The 14,506-nt window shown below is 59.0% G+C and overlaps 2 protein-coding genes across 2 annotated transcripts in view; both read right to left on the bottom strand.

Moving 5' to 3' along the window:
- Positions 1 to 893: 893 nt before the first annotated feature.
- Positions 894 to 14,506, bottom strand: part of LOC138846674 (uncharacterized) — a 36,537-nt gene continuing 22,924 nt past the window's right edge. The window contains exon 4 of the mRNA XM_070063148.1: positions 894 to 1,538. The gene's annotated coding sequence lies outside the window, so the exon portion shown is untranslated. The remainder of the gene's footprint in view (positions 1,539 to 14,506) is intronic.
- LOC103348464 (TBC1 domain family member 3K) lies at positions 1,535 to 14,225 on the bottom strand. Its single transcript, XM_070062548.1, has 13 exons — positions 14,057 to 14,225; positions 8,898 to 8,980; positions 8,647 to 8,732; positions 7,659 to 7,698; positions 6,684 to 6,884; positions 6,059 to 6,168; positions 5,475 to 5,523; positions 5,177 to 5,297; positions 4,470 to 4,564; positions 4,088 to 4,153; positions 3,688 to 3,787; positions 3,197 to 3,349; positions 1,535 to 2,657 (listed from the first exon to the last, which is right to left on the bottom strand). The coding sequence occupies exons 1-13, from the start codon at positions 14,223 to 14,225 to the stop codon at positions 1,588 to 1,590; spliced, it is 2,343 nt and encodes a 780-aa protein (XP_069918649.1). The 3' UTR covers positions 1,535 to 1,587.

Genomic DNA, 14,506 nt, shown 5'->3' with positions numbered 1-14,506 from the left:
CTCTGGGGTCTATGACCACCACTGGGTCTTCTGAAAGCATCACAGGAAGGAAGATAAACCTCTGTACCTGTAGCTGTAGCTGTGGCTGTGTCTGTATCCACATGTGTATCTGTATCTCTATCTAACCTGAATCTCTATATACACCTTTGTCTACCTGTGTATCTGTATCCATTTCTGTATCTAATATGTATCTCCATCTCTGTATATCTGTGTCTGTATACACATGTATATCTGTATTCCCGTCCATATCCACAGGTGTGTTTCCATGTCTACACCCGAAGGAGGCAGGGACGGGGACCCAGCAGGGCTTCACGTGCTCGCTGCTGCCAACAAGTCCTCGGTGAACATCCAACAAGACCATGAGCCGCCTGCTCACTCCTCACTGCAGTGTTGCTGGTTAGGATGCCAGTGCCCCACATGAGACTACAGAAGAATGGAGGCTGACCCCGACAGGAGTGTGCCTGCCTGACTGGGTTGCAAGTGTCTGCACATAGCCCCCAGGGTCAATGCCCACGGCTACACAGAGAGGCCACCACTTCCCACTGACTATCTCAGGTGACTGACCTGCTGTCCCTGGTCTCTGGGGCCAGTCCCAGTTTCAGGTCTGGAGGACTGGATTCATGGAGGAGGGGGAAGAAAGGCAGAGAGAAGACGAACCCACGGAGGGGAAGGAAAGCTGGACCTCACCAGCCCAGGTGGGGGCATGAGGTGACTCACACTTCACACAATGCTTGCACAGTGTCGAAGGCCATGTGACATTGGGACCCTCAGGAGTCACTGGATGGCCGGGAAACAGGCCTCTGGCTGAGATTGGGGACTGCAGTATCTGTTGCCTTGCACGAGTCCATTGGGAGCCTCTGCAGACAGTCTTTGGGGGCCACAAGAATGGACCAAACCCTTCAGAAACAAACTCTTTATTCTATTTCCATCAGCAAGGGGCAGGGGGAACCCTGGGGCATTCCTATGAGTTTGAGGGAAACCAGCAGCTCTGGTTTAGCCATCTCCACAATGTGTTGCCCGCACACTCTCGCTGCCTCCCCTGGCCACCAAATTGGTGATTCAAGTGCATGCCCAGACCCCAGGGAGTAAGAGAATGTTCTAAGAGGAGGGATGGGTGCTGGATGCAAGCCCGGCTCAGAGGACAGCAACCATGGACAGGATGGACTCGTCCTAACCTCGGCTACTGCGGGAACACAAAGCATTCCTGGGAGCCTGACTTTGGAGAACAGAAGAGGTCAGAGGAGGCTACTAAGTGTCAGGGACCCGTGCTATAAAGGACCCCTGTCAATAAGGGGGTCAGGGTGTAGGCAGGGTCCATTGACTTGCAGGGTGGTGAGGTGGTCCCATATTTCCCTGCAGTGGTCTAAGCATGCCAGCCTCACCATGGAGGAGCCACCAGGCTCTGCCAGCACTCGGGGCCATGAACCCACCAGGGGCCTAGCCCTAGGGATGCTCTGCCCACCACTGCCTGAGTGCATGGTCTGCAGGGGCCACAGGGCAGGGGTCCTCAGGCCTGTCTCAAGTTCTGGGGGACACAGGTGGGGCTGGTGTAACAGGGGCAAGGGCAGAGGGGCGGGGCTCACAGTCCTACTTGGTTTTGTTCTCTGGGGTTCCAGGGTCTCCAGCTGGCAAGGACTCCCTAGGCTTAGGAAAGCCAGCTCCTTGTGCCATGCGGAGGTCATCCCCTGAGATGTGGGCTGAGCACAGAGGCTCTGATGCCCCAAGGGACAGGTCTGGCTCCCAGGGCTCCAGGGAGCCCTCCTCATCACCCCACTCCTCATCGCTCGAGAATGGCCCCCAGCAGGAGTTTTCTGCACCACGGCTCCCTGGAGTGGAGACAGTGTCTTGGGGCTCCCCCAGGCCCTTGGTCCAGAGAGGAACCAGAGTGGCCTTGCAGGGGTCTAAGAGTGCCTGCAGGATGTCGCTATCCGGAGGCCAGCGGTCTGTGGCCAGCATGTAGACCACCAGGTCAGGGAGGGAGCCCCAGCCCGACAGCCCTTGCTGGTCCCCTGCTCGCTCCACAGGGCGGGAGAACTCGGAGGAGCCCAGGGAGAGGCTGGAGGCCCAGGCGTCGGGGGAGTCCTCTTCATGTTCCCAGTCTTCCAGCATGGAAACTTCTAGCACCTTCGTCGGGGGAGGGCAGGGAGGTTGTGTGGACCCACAGGGCTGGCCCTGTCCTCGGATTCCCAGGGAGGCCATGGTGGGCTTGCTGGGCTCTAAGAGCGCCTGGAGGATGTGGCGCTGTGGGGGCCAGCGGTCTGCAGCCAGCATGTACTCCACCAGGTCAGGCAGGGACGCCAGTGCTGACAGGCTCTGCTGCTTCCCAGGGTTGTGGGAGGTGGGAGTGACAGAGGCTGCATCCAGACACTCCAGGGACGCTTGCAGGAGGCCTGGGACCCAAGGCTCTGGGGAGGCCTCCTGTGTCTTCCATGTCTCCAGCTCCCACGTGGCCTCAGGGATGGAGCACTCGACTCCTCCCACGGCCTGGCTGCAGGGTGCTGAGCCACAGAGCTCCTGGGGCAGGGTGGAACCAGAAGGGCAATGCACTGCGGCCTCATCACCCAGCACCTCGGGCCTCCCTGGTGTGGGGAGCGGCCCTGGCTCCACGGCCTCCAGCGTCCGGCCAAGGGGACCACTGGGCAGCTCCTCTGGCAGTGCTGAAAGGCAAGGAGAGGCGGTCGGCTACTCGCAGAGGCCAGTGATGCCCAGGCTGGGCTGGAGCTGGGGCCCTGGGGCCCTCAAGGTACTGCCTGGCCCCTGGCCTGGTCCTGAGGACGCCTGGCTGCTGCTGCCCAGGGAAAGGTGTGGGCACCTGGGTGGGGGGAGTTCTGAGGGGACCCAGGAGGCTGGGATGGACCCCATGGCAGGGCTGGCTCTGGGCTCCGTGTCTGGCACGGTCATCCCAGAAACCTGGGTCTCGACAAACTCCCATGAGGTCATTCTGTCACCTGACCCACCTGTCACCTAAGAGTCCTGACACACACCACGGGCGCTGCTGTGGCAATGACAGGGACACGCTTGCCAGGTATTCGGGTTCCCAGTTTTGGGCACCCACCTTGAGGCTCCATCGGCCAGGATGTGTGAAAGCTGCTTGGAGCAGATGACATGCAGGAGGAAAGACCAGGGCAGGTCCTGGGTACCTGGCGCGCCCACTCCTGACTCCCAGGGGGGATGGGGAGCATGCACGGGGGCCCACCTGGAGGAGGCAGCAGGCAGCGGAGTTTGCGGAGCTTCGACTGGGAGGCCTGGAGCTGCCTCCCCACGACATGCTCGTCCAGGGCCCAGGCCTGGCTCAGCTGGTGCTGGAGGAACGCACTGAGGGTGTCCTGGGACAGCTGCAGGAGGCGGCCTACATGGGGTGGGGGGCAGTTGGGGTGTCTGGCTTGGAGGCGCCGAGGGCAGGAACAGCACACACAGACTCTCCACTCCCTGTCCTCACACCCAGGTATTCGCTGGATCTGCAAAGTCCCCACCTGGGGTAAGGCTGAGACTCACATGTGAGGTACCCTGTCCACCCAGCCAAGGGGCAGGGCCTTGCGAGGGCATTCCTGGGGTACACTAACACCAGGTTCAAGCACGGGGCCCAGGCAGCCACTCCTGCTCTCCCTCAGTCCATGCTCCGGGGCTGAGCAGGATCCCCCACCCCCCAGCCCAGCACCCCACCCTCCATGGCCCCAGGGGACTCACTCTTGTGGATCTTGAGAGCCACGTAGGACATGGCCGTCAGCACAGGCTCGCCCTCCAGAATGTAAATGTCCCAGAACCTGAGGGTCACTGGGAAGGGACTCTGTGGGGGCAGCAGGGGTGTGAGGATGCGGCCGTGCAGGCTGAGCAGGGAGCAGAGGGCAGCACAGGTACCCCTGCCCAGGGTGAGACCCGGGTGAGGGTGCCCCAGTTGAGGTCCTGCCACTGCTCAAGGGGTGGACTTTCCCAGTGGGGATGTGGGGCACAAGCCAGGGGGCTGCAGGCCCCTCGGGGACGCAGTGCACTGTGAAGAAGGGTGAGGAGGACTGACATCATAACCGCTGGCCTGCCACCCGGCCCTGTGGCACACCTTCCCGGGTGCAGGTGTCCCTGGGCACCTTACCCCGTCATTGAAGCAGCCTTTGAACCACTTGGGAATATAGGTCCTGGTGGCCACACCCTGGCTGTCCTACAGGAAGGGAGAGAGGGGCTCAGGGCCTGTCCAAGTCCTCCCCAGACATGATACTCCAATGGAGGGGTGGCTCTTCAACCAGCGCAGTGCTGGGTGTGTGGGCACAGGCGACACCTGCTGGCCCCTGGTGACTGTGCCCGGGGATGCTCGGTGTGAGCAGGAGGAGGACAAGGAGTCCTCACTGCAGAGCCCGCTGCAGAACCCTCCCACCAAGACGGCCCCTGGTCAGGCCTTGGCTCCACCCCCGTGCCACGGACAGCTCAGACCCTGCTCCAGGCCCCCGCTTGGAGGTGCCAGGGGCCACACCACTCACCAGGTGGCTCTTGAGTGTGGGGAGCGCCAGCTTCAGGATGGTCTCGTGATGCTGCTGCAGACGCGCCAGCTTGGGCTCCCCGGCTTTATAGAACCCTGAGAGGCCCAGACCCCCCTCGGGGAATCAGAGCCTGCAGGCAGCACTGGGGCTGTCAGGGGGCGGCATAGAGGGTGCAGGCTGGGGGGGGCATGTGAAGGCTGTGGCGTGGGCAGTAGAATCCCCCCTCTGTGGGGGGACAGGATGAGGTGGAAGAAGGCTACAGGTGGGTGGCCCTGGGGTCCAGTCTGGACTGAACAGAAGTGCACCCAGAATAATGGATGAGCAGCTGGTAGGGGCCTGGTCAAATCTTGGGTACAAGGATTAGGTCGAAGGGACCCCGTAAGGGAGGCCACCGTCTGGGCATCCTCCAGATGTGTTGAGTGAGGGCTGGGGGGTGGCCATGGTGCAATGCAGCAGGACCAGCTGCACCTGGACCAGGACCCACCCAAGGGCTGGGGTGCGGGATGCAGAGGCAGCCATGGAGAGGCTGTGGGGCCCCGGCAGATGGGGAGACCCAGGGCCTCAGGCTGTGTGGGGGCCCCCAACCCCACATGCAGACTCTCCAAAGGGAGATTGTTGTGGACACCCAGATGTGGGGGCAGCTGGTGAGCCGGCCGTGGTGGCAGCTCGCAGCCTGGCTGCTGGGGGCTGGTCCAGCCAGCACCTACCCTGCATCGCATGCCTGTCGTTGGCCATGAGCTGCGCCAGGGCCCAGAAGGCATCTTCTTCATCTAAGAAGATGAGGAGCAGGGCGGCCACCTGGTTCAGGCCCGGGCTGTAGCCCACCTCCTGCAAGAGCCCAAAGTCACCATGGAGCCGCACCGCCTGGCTGACCCGTGTCAGCTCTTGCTCCCAGAACTGGGCACCCCAGGGCAGCAGTCTCTGTGCCCCACCCCTTGCAGGCCCAGCTGACATCACACAGCCCCCTCACCCCCAGCACCCTGATTGCAGATTGCAGATACTCACAGGGTCATAAACGGAGTAGGCCAAGAGCAGGTGAAACAGGGCCTGCTGCCTGGGGACAAGAGGAGGGAGGGTTGGTGAGGTTCCTGAAGGCCGTGAGCTCAGCTCTGCATCCACACCCCTTCTCTGCAGCCCAGCCAGTGCCCTGCACACCTCTCACCCTGGTCACAGCCCAGGGCTCCTTCCTACCCACCCACCCCACACGCCCACAGCCAGCTCCAGGTCACCCTCAGCAATTGGCCTGCGGTGGAACTCAGGGGCTGGTCCCGACCCAGGCCACTCTGGCCTCCAGGGTCCTGGCTCCTGTCCCTGGGCTGTCTCTGCTGCTGTCCCTGTCCTCTGGAGCTTCCTGTGTTATGGCCCCACCTGCCCAGGTCTCCAACCAGCACCTCGCACCCAGCAGCTGCTCAAGGCCCGGTGCTGGCTGATCCTTCACGGGGCAGCCTCAGCACCTCCTGTGGGCCCCAAAACTTCCAGGAACCCACACTTGTGCTAGCGCCACACATCTCACCTAGGACACTCCCAATTCTCCACGGCACTGGTTCCCACAGAATCCCACCTCAGTCACAAACTACCCATGGCCTCACTTGACTCCAAATCGCTCCCGGAACATGACGTGTCCCCTGAAGGTCTTGCTCACGGCCACATCGATCTGCTGCACCCACTGTGACCGCAGCCGGCCCTGCGCCTTCAGCTTCTGGAGGGCGGGACCAGCCTCAGCACAGAGCCCCCCCTACACCACCCCAGTGCCCACAGACCCCAGGGTCCAGCAAGGGCCGAAGGAGAGTTTGGGGAGCAGGAGGCTTGGGTCCCTGAGTCCTTGACCAGGGAGGTCCCTGGTATCAGCTGACCATGGTGCCCGTGTCACCCATGAGATCCAGAGCCCTGCCGAGGGGTCCCCTGAGGACCACCCTCAGCTGATGGGCAGGCATGAGGTTCTGTGCTCCAGGGGACCAGTGTAAGCCATGGGCCCGCCCGGGACAAGCTGCATACAACCTCCCAATGGGGGCACTGCCAGGACATGGTGAGGGGACAGGGGCAGTCACAAGTGGAATATGCTGAACAAGGCCAGAGGGACCATCCAGAGAGGAACAAGAGCACACAGTGCCCAAAGGAGGCCTCTTCCCATCCCAGGCTATGCCAACCATGTGCTGAGCTCTGGACCCACCTGGCCCGGGAGTGGCATCTCTGGCCCCAAGCTCAGGGCCCTACCTGATAGGCCCCGGGGTTCTCTGCCTTCACCGCATCCACCCCGAGGAACAGGCCCCACACCTTCCCCCGCACCTGGGCAGGGACGCCCTTGTAAATCCGGCGGCGCAGCTGCAGGAAGGAGGGGCTCTGGTGAGCCAGGCACAGGGCACCCTGGGCAGGCTGGGGGCAGAGGCTGCAGCAGGATGGGGGCCTGGGTGCCTGCTGTCATGGGAGGGCTTGGGTCAATCCCCAGGGACAGAGGTGGTCTGGGCTTAGGGAACATGGATCTCAGCCATGGCCTCCCTTCCCTCGGCCAGGGCGTGGCCAATCCTGCCATCAGTTGTCTCCCAGCGGGGACCTTGAATGGGAGACAGGAGGCTGAGCCAAGGCCTGTGTCCTTGGAATTAGGGACAGTGGGCCGCCAGCAGATTTGGAGAAAACCGAGTGCTCCCACAAACGGGGGTGATGAACTCCCAAGGGGCAGAGAAGTTCCCCACAGCTCCTCAGCCGCCAAGCCACCTTCTGAGTGTTCTGATAATTCTGCCAATTCTTCAGAATTTTCAGCCATTTTTGGAGGCTTCGGTTCTGCCAATTCTGCAGGAAGAGAGCGACTTTGTTGTCAGCACAGATCTGGGTCTTGGAGAGCGGCCCTCGGAGGCAGCGCCCAGCCTGACCTCTCTGAACCGCATGGACCCACAGGGGGCCCAGATCTGGGCCCAGACGTTCTGAGTGGGTCAGAACCTGTGACCCGTGGCCGCCTCCACAGAAGCCACACTGAGGACGGACACCCCCACTGTCCAAACCTCCAGATGTCCCGTGGCTGTGGGCAGGGTCCCGTGGCTGCATGTCCTTTTAGGGCGGGAGGGTGTGCTGGGGTAGCCCTAGAGTTCCTGACTCTGGGTGACTTTGGGTTCTGCCCCTCAACACCACCCAAAACACCAGGCCCTGGGGGATCCTCCCAGCCCCACCCCTGCGGTCTCCACAGATAGCTTTCACCTTGGTGATCCAGGCGCTGTCCCGGGGCAACCGCTTCTCACTGGGAGGCAACGGAGGCACAGCTGTGAGGACCTGAGCCAGGCCCGAGCCTCTCCACCGCCCACGCCAGGCCAGGGAAGGGACAACCCAGGTCCAAGCCCCAAGACTTAGATCAAGAGTTCAAAGAGAAGGCACGAGGCAGCCGTCCTGCCCATGGACACCCCTGGGTGGATGGGACCTGGGAATGTGGGGAGCACTGGGCCCGCAAGGTCCCGGGTATCGCAATGCGGCTCTGCTATGGGAGCTCCCCCCTGGGCAGAGACCGGGCCCTGTGCAGGATCTGAGAATCCACAGTCCTGAGACAGGAAGGCTGCCTGGGAGCGGAGGACTGGGCACCCGTGGGAGCCAGTGTTAAGAAATGGCAGAACCACCGACCAGACCACGACCTGGCCTGAAATCTGCCCAGTGCTGGCAGGGCTGTCATAGTGCCTAGTCCCCGACACCCTACCCGGCCGTGGGCTTGCCCTCTGCCACCTGCCTCTCCTGATCTCAGCTGCTCAGGCCGCAACACAAACTCACCCCCTTCCCTGTCCCAAGACACCTGGGGCACAGGATGAAGGCCTAGTACCTCCTCCCCAGTCCCCAGCTCCCCGGCTCAGACTCAGGCCAGAGCGCCTTTGCTGAAAACCCTCCCTGCCCAGTCCCTTCCTCAGACGCCAGCCAGGGGCTCGGCCCTCAGCCCAGCTGCCCCTCGGACCCTGCCAAGGAGGCTGCTCTCCGGGGGCCCCGAGCCCCTGCAGCCCCGGTCTCTCGTCCTGTGCCCACACCCTCTCTGCCAGTGACAGGGCTCCTCCCCTCCCAGCTCCTGGGCAGCCCTGTCCCGCCCAGTATCTCCTGAGGCTCCTATCACAGGAGGAGAGCCCAGGCTGTAGAGACAGGTCCCTGCCTCCAGAGCAGGCGCTCTGAGAACAGAAGCTGTCCTGAGTGGCCATGGGGTGTGCCGACTCACTGCAGGATGCCCAGCTGATCCGGGAATGGGCGGGTGGCCTCGTCCTCCTCCTCCCAAGGCATCACCAGCACCCCTCCTCGGCGACCCTGCAGCCAGAAGGGCACCCAGGTGAGAAGCCAGGGGCACACGGACTGGGGAGAGCGGGAGGGCCCCCACCACCACCATGGCCCTTGGCAGCCCAGTCCACTGTTGCCATGGACACGGCCGAGGTCCTAGGGCCCTTCCTCCCATGGCAGCTGCCTGGCCTGTACCTGCTCATACTTGGTGATGGTCACGGCTCGCTGCCGAGCCTCCAGCAACTCCAGAGCCTCCATGTCTGAGCTGCAAGAACACACTGTAAACAGGACAGAGCCCAGAAGCACCACAGGGAGCTGCTTCCTACCACCCCACCCTGGGACTCAAGTCCATCCCATCTGAGCCACCGCCAGGCAGGTGGCACCTGACTCTCAGGAACCAGGAGGGTGTCAGTCCAGAGGTCGTGGACATGGATGACACACGAGGGAGAGGGAGGGTGCCCCTGACTTCTGCCCCAGACTGACTGAAGGAGCCTTCTCTCCCGTGTGGTGTGGGCTGCCCTCCATGTGCCCAAACACACCCCTAGAACAGAAGGTCTCCTCCAGCTCCCAGTTCAGAGCCCCAAGTCTCCGATGAGCCCACAACAGGTACCTGTGCCCCGTGGGGAGCTCAGTGCAGACTGGACGCCAACCCTGGGGACACCTGGGCTGGCACAGACCCATACTAAGGGCATCCTCACAGCCACCCCACTCCATCATGGGAGCACTGACAGGGACCACAGTAGCCGCACTCAGCACATAGCTGGCAACGCCCATGCTCGGCTCTCGTCACTCATCCGGGAGCCACTGTCCCTCCCCAAGACCCGTCCCTCTCACCTCTGTCCCAAATCCGTCCTCCTCTGCCGAGTCTGCTCCAGTCTAGGAAAGCACACCAGTCAGTCCCTCACAGACACGAGCAGCCTCTAACTGCCACCACCCACGCAGGAGGATTCCAGGAATGCTGACATCACGGGGTTCCACCAGCAGTGTCACAATGCCACCCTCCCGGGTCAGCAGGGCCTCGTCCCCTCAACTGTCAGATCCCTTGGAGGTGGGTCCTGTGCTGTCTCCACAGCTCTGGTCAGGAGGGCAGGCCCAGGACAGGTGTTCTGGAGCCAGGTGCACCTGTGCCTCTGGCCTCTGTCAGGCACTGAGACCAAACCCTGCTCTCTATAGAACAGCCTTTAAGCCTCTGCAGTTTGAATAAAGTTCCCGCAGTGAGCCCACTTCCTGACTGGGTAGCTTGTTTTGTCCTTGATGAGTTTCTCCTGTTCCTTATATACTCTGGGTGTTAACCCTTTATCGGATCGTAGTTCGTAAATATTTTCTCCCGTGTCGTTGGTTCTTCTTCACTTTGCTGGTTGTTTCCTTTGCTGTGCAGAAACTTCTTAGCTCAGGGTCATCCCATGTTCACTTTGCTTTCCTGTGCTTCTGGGGTCTTCTCCAAGTCATCTTTGCCCAGACCCTTGTCCTCCAGTGTTTCCCCTATCTTTTCCTTCAGGAGTTTCAGGGTTTCCGGTCTTAGGCTTAGATCATGGATCCACTGTGAGTTGATTTTTGTACAGGGTGCAAGATACGAGTCTTGTTTCAAACCTCTGCAGGTAGAAACCCAATATTCCCAACGTCGTCTGAAAAAGTGTCTTTTCGTGGAGGGATTTAGGTCTCTTGTCAAATATGAGTTGGTCAAAGATGAGTGGATTACTATCTGGGGATTCTCTTCTGTTCAATTAGACTGCACGTCTATTTTTGAGCCAATACTAGTTTGTTTAGTTTATAACAGCCCTGCAGTAGGTTTTGATATCTGGTACTGTGATGCCTCCAGCTTTGATTTTGTTATTAAAGATTGTTTTGTCTATTTGGGATCTTTGTGCTTCCATATGAATTTTTGGATTTCTTTTTACATATGTGATGTTTGTCCTTGGTATTTTCATTGAGATCACGTGGAATATGCAAATTGCCTTGAGTAATGTGATCCCTTGGATAGTTTAATTTTCCCAAATCAAAAACAAGGAAGATTTTTCCATTTTGGTGTGTTCTTGTATATCTTTCATTAATAATTTTTCATTTACATTGTAGAAGTCATTTCCATTCTTAGTGAAATTTATCTCAAGGTACTTGGTTTTTTTTTTTTTTTTATGGGTATTTTTAATGAGATTTCTTTCTCAGCCAGAGCTGTATGTGAGAATGCTGTAGATTTTTTTGTTCTATCCTGCAACTTTACAACTTCTTTGATGAGTTCCCAGAGTCTCTTAGTGGAGTCCTTCCGTGCCTGTGTGTAAGGAGCATGCCATCCCCAACAAGGTGGACCGCCTCCTTCCCACTTTGTATGCCTTTGATTCCTCTTCCTTGCCTAATGGCTCTGAGTAATATGTCTAGAACTATATAGAATAATTACGGTGAAACTGGGCACCCTTTTCTGGTCCAGTTCTTAATGGGAATACTTCCATCTTTTCCCCATTCAATATGATGATGGCTGTGTGTTTGCTCACTATTGCCTTGAGTGTGTTGCAGTGTATTCCTTCTATAGCCAATCAATCTTTATGGTGTCCACCATGACAGAATGCTCTATCTCATCAAATGCTTCCTCCTCATCTATCGAGATAATCTTTTTCTTTTATCCACCAATTTGTTGATGTGACATATCGTGTTACTGATTTGCATGTGTGGACCCCTCCCTACAATGGGCACTGGGAGCATGTGGCTGGCAGCTCTGTGTCTATTCTCTCTCCTCACTGCTCCATGGAGTCTGTGTTCTGTTCTGTCTGCTCCGTCCATTTGTTCGCCACTGACAATCTCTCTCAGTCAGTCCCTGGGAACATGGCCCTCCCTTTGTGTCTCTGGCATCTGTCTGTGCAGAGGTCAGTGCGGCCTCTCCCTGTTCAGGCATCCTGGACCCTCCCTGCCAGCCGTTCTTACTCTGCAGGCCACTCTAGCCTTGGGACTGTAGAGAGCCCAGCTAGAATGACCTCCAACTCTGGGGAGCCCAGAGGGCCACCAGCCACCGGGGATCTCAGCAGCTCTTCCATCTCTCATTTTTTCTCCCCTTCCCTCTGTCACTCTGAATTTCAAGTCTAGATAGATACAGAGAGAGAAAGAGAGAGAGAGAGAGAGAGAGAGAGATCTTTTCTAAAAACAAATGGCTCCATCAGTTGCCAAGACCTTGAAATGTTTCTGCACGAGTGGGGTTGGTATAAGGAGCTCCTGGTTCCCCACTTCCCAGGGTAACCACAGGGCTGGTGATGGTCCCTCCTCCCAGAGTGCAGTGGGAGCTGAGTGCCCTATTGTCTTCACTGCCCTTCTAGGGCCGCCCCCAGGAAAGATGGTGCCCTCAGGTGTGAGCTGATCCCCACATGCCCGGACCTCCCTCATCCCCACATGAGAAAGGCAGGTGTGGAACACATTGTTAGCCTCCCCACACCCACTGTGGGCACGCACGGGTAGCCACAAGTCCACATTGGACAGGTGACTTCATTATCATAATGGACACTGTTCTGTGTCCTGCAGCAAAACTGCTCCCAGGGAGCCCTGCCTCTACTGCCTCCATGAGACCCTGCTCCTCACCTGAGCCAAGCACAGGGAAGACAGCGATGGGTTTCACTACATCAGAGTTCATCTGTGGTGGCAGATGCTCCCCAGACACATGGGGACACATGTGAAGCCACCAAGAAGCTGTTTACAGTGGACCCAAAGTTGTCAAGAGTGAGCAACAACTAGCACAAATCAGCGCACAAATGGAGAACAGGTGGATGTAACCATAGGAATAATAAAGGGAGGGGGTTGACAGGAGCCAAGAGTTGGATCTGAAAGTCAAAGAGCCAGGGTATGTGGCAGCTTCCAGCAGCTGGGAGAGGCAGCGACAGATTCTCCATTGGATAATTGATTGTTTAACTGAGATGCAATGTGATAGAGAAAAAGAGAGAGAGAGAGAAATTCCATGTGCTGCCTCATCCCCAAAGGCAGACAGAGCTGGACCAGGCAGAGCCAGGATCTGGGAACTTGTCCAGCTCTCCCACAAGGGTGCAGGGGCCCTCGCCAAGGCTGTCAGCTGCTGCCTCCCAGGCTCTTTGGCAGGAAGCTGGATCGGAGCAGAGTGGCCAGGCCTGGAACTTACATCCTGACATGAGACGCAGACGCCCCAGGAGTCACCTTAACTCAGGGCCCCACTCCCCCCACCCAGGACACTGTTTAGGATTGCTCATCTAGGTTGTCCAGAGCACTAAATTCAGAGGCCTCATTTTGAGCAGGGAAGCCCCTGTGACTGACAGGTCTCTGCCGCCCTCCGGTGGGCAGTGCTGTCCAGCCACACCTGCTCTGCAGTGGTGCTGGCCTGTGCTGACAGCTTTGAGAGGGACCTCTGGCTCTCTCAGACTGGGCTCCTAGTCACTTGGGGCTGTTTGGGGGGAAGCTCCCACATCTTAGTCCTCTGTCCAACAAGATAAAATGACGCTGGCCCGGGGGCCTCCCCAGACACCAACAATGAATTCATCTTACTCCTGGCACCTAAGAAAGCCTTGGGAGACTCCTCCTACCCAGCACTGCTCTGTAAAAGGTCCGTCCTGTGCCTCCCTCCTGGGCTGCTCTAAGATTCCTGAGCAAGGAAAATCCACTGTTTGCCCCGCATCCTCACACTCACTCTCCTCACCACACTGACAGCGGGGTCAGGGTTCTTTCCCCAGGCAGCAGTGTTCCCAGTGGACACCAACGGAAGGTCCTACAACCTGACGCCTCCCCTATCTGCCTGGAGATGGCGTCAGAGGCCCCCAGACTGCCCCTCACGCCCGATGCCAGCGGCAGGGCCCAGGGGGTCACCTTTGAGCAGGTTCACGTTGTGTTGCACACCAACTTGTCTGTGTCTGGGGAGACGGCGCACACTCACGTGCAGTGAGGTACATGCAGCTGCTGTACACCTACAAGGCCTGCCCGGGACAGCAGAGCCCAGGATCTAGTGTGAGCCCGTCAAGCAAGGCTGTGGACAGCTGCCCAGGGCAATGCAGTCTCACGGGCACAAACTCCACTTGCACCACTGTGAGGGACCCAGAATGCAGGCTCTGCTGGGTGTGGACCCTGGGACATCAGGACACATTGGGTTTGATCATTGCTGGACTAACTGCAGCCCATGGGCTGAGGCCACCCTCCCAGCTCTGAACCCTGGACTCTAGCACGTTCTGAAGTTGTCCTGGAGAACCACAAGGAAGAAGGTGGGGGAACCAGGTCAGTCCAAGCCCCCCACCCCGGGAAGTGCCCTGCAGTGACCTGTGCTTCTGCCCACTCGGCTCGATACCCAGCGTCCCCGTGCCCTCCCTGCCTCAGGTCAGTCCAGTGTGAGAAGGGCTCACAGAACACAGGGCAGCACTTACCTGTCCAGCTTATGATGACGATCGCTCCAGAGAAAGAGGCGTCCACAGCCAAGCCTGCAGAGGGGAGAGGCGCGGGGCTTCTGCCCTCCCCGGGGAGCACCACCCAGTCAGCGCCTCCTGTGTCCAGCAGGTTCTCCAGGCTCTCCATGGAGGCTTCCTCGGGCAGCATGATGACCAGGTCATTGGCATTGTTGGGGACCTCAGCCCTCACCTCCCTACTCCCAACCCTGCCCGCTCTTGGAAAGAGGAGGAAAGTTCCAACCTCCGAACCACACGGCTGTTCCCCGAGCACCAAGCCCCATCCTGAGACTGACTGGGACTCCCTGCCTCCACCTGCCATCCGCTAGCATCCAAACCACACGTACTGGGGGAGTCATTGTCCTAGCAGTTACGCTGTCTCTGGGACCCCTTTGCTCCATATGGGAGAACCTGGGTTTAAATCTCAGCGTA

This window comes from Oryctolagus cuniculus, chromosome 18 (genome assembly GCF_964237555.1).
Source record: "Oryctolagus cuniculus chromosome 18, mOryCun1.1, whole genome shotgun sequence".
Taxonomy (NCBI): Eukaryota; Metazoa; Chordata; class Mammalia; order Lagomorpha; family Leporidae; genus Oryctolagus; species Oryctolagus cuniculus.
The sequence above is the reverse complement of the archived record's forward strand: the minus strand, read 5'-3'. Positions and strand labels throughout refer to the sequence as shown.

Excerpts from the sequence above, each read along its gene's own strand:
- LOC103348464 (XM_070062548.1), bottom strand. The coding sequence starts at position 14,225 with ATGCTGCCCGAGGAAGCCTCCATGGAGAGCCTGGAGAACCTGCTGGAC. Across the intron at positions 4,565-5,176 it reads CGACAGGCATGCGATGCAGG|GGTTCTATAAAGCCGGGGAG; the intron begins GTAGGTGCTGGC and ends TGGGCCTCTCAG. Across the intron at positions 4,154-4,469 it reads CCACACTCAAGAGCCACCTG|GACAGCCAGGGTGTGGCCAC; the intron begins GTGAGTGGTGTG and ends CCCTTCCTGTAG.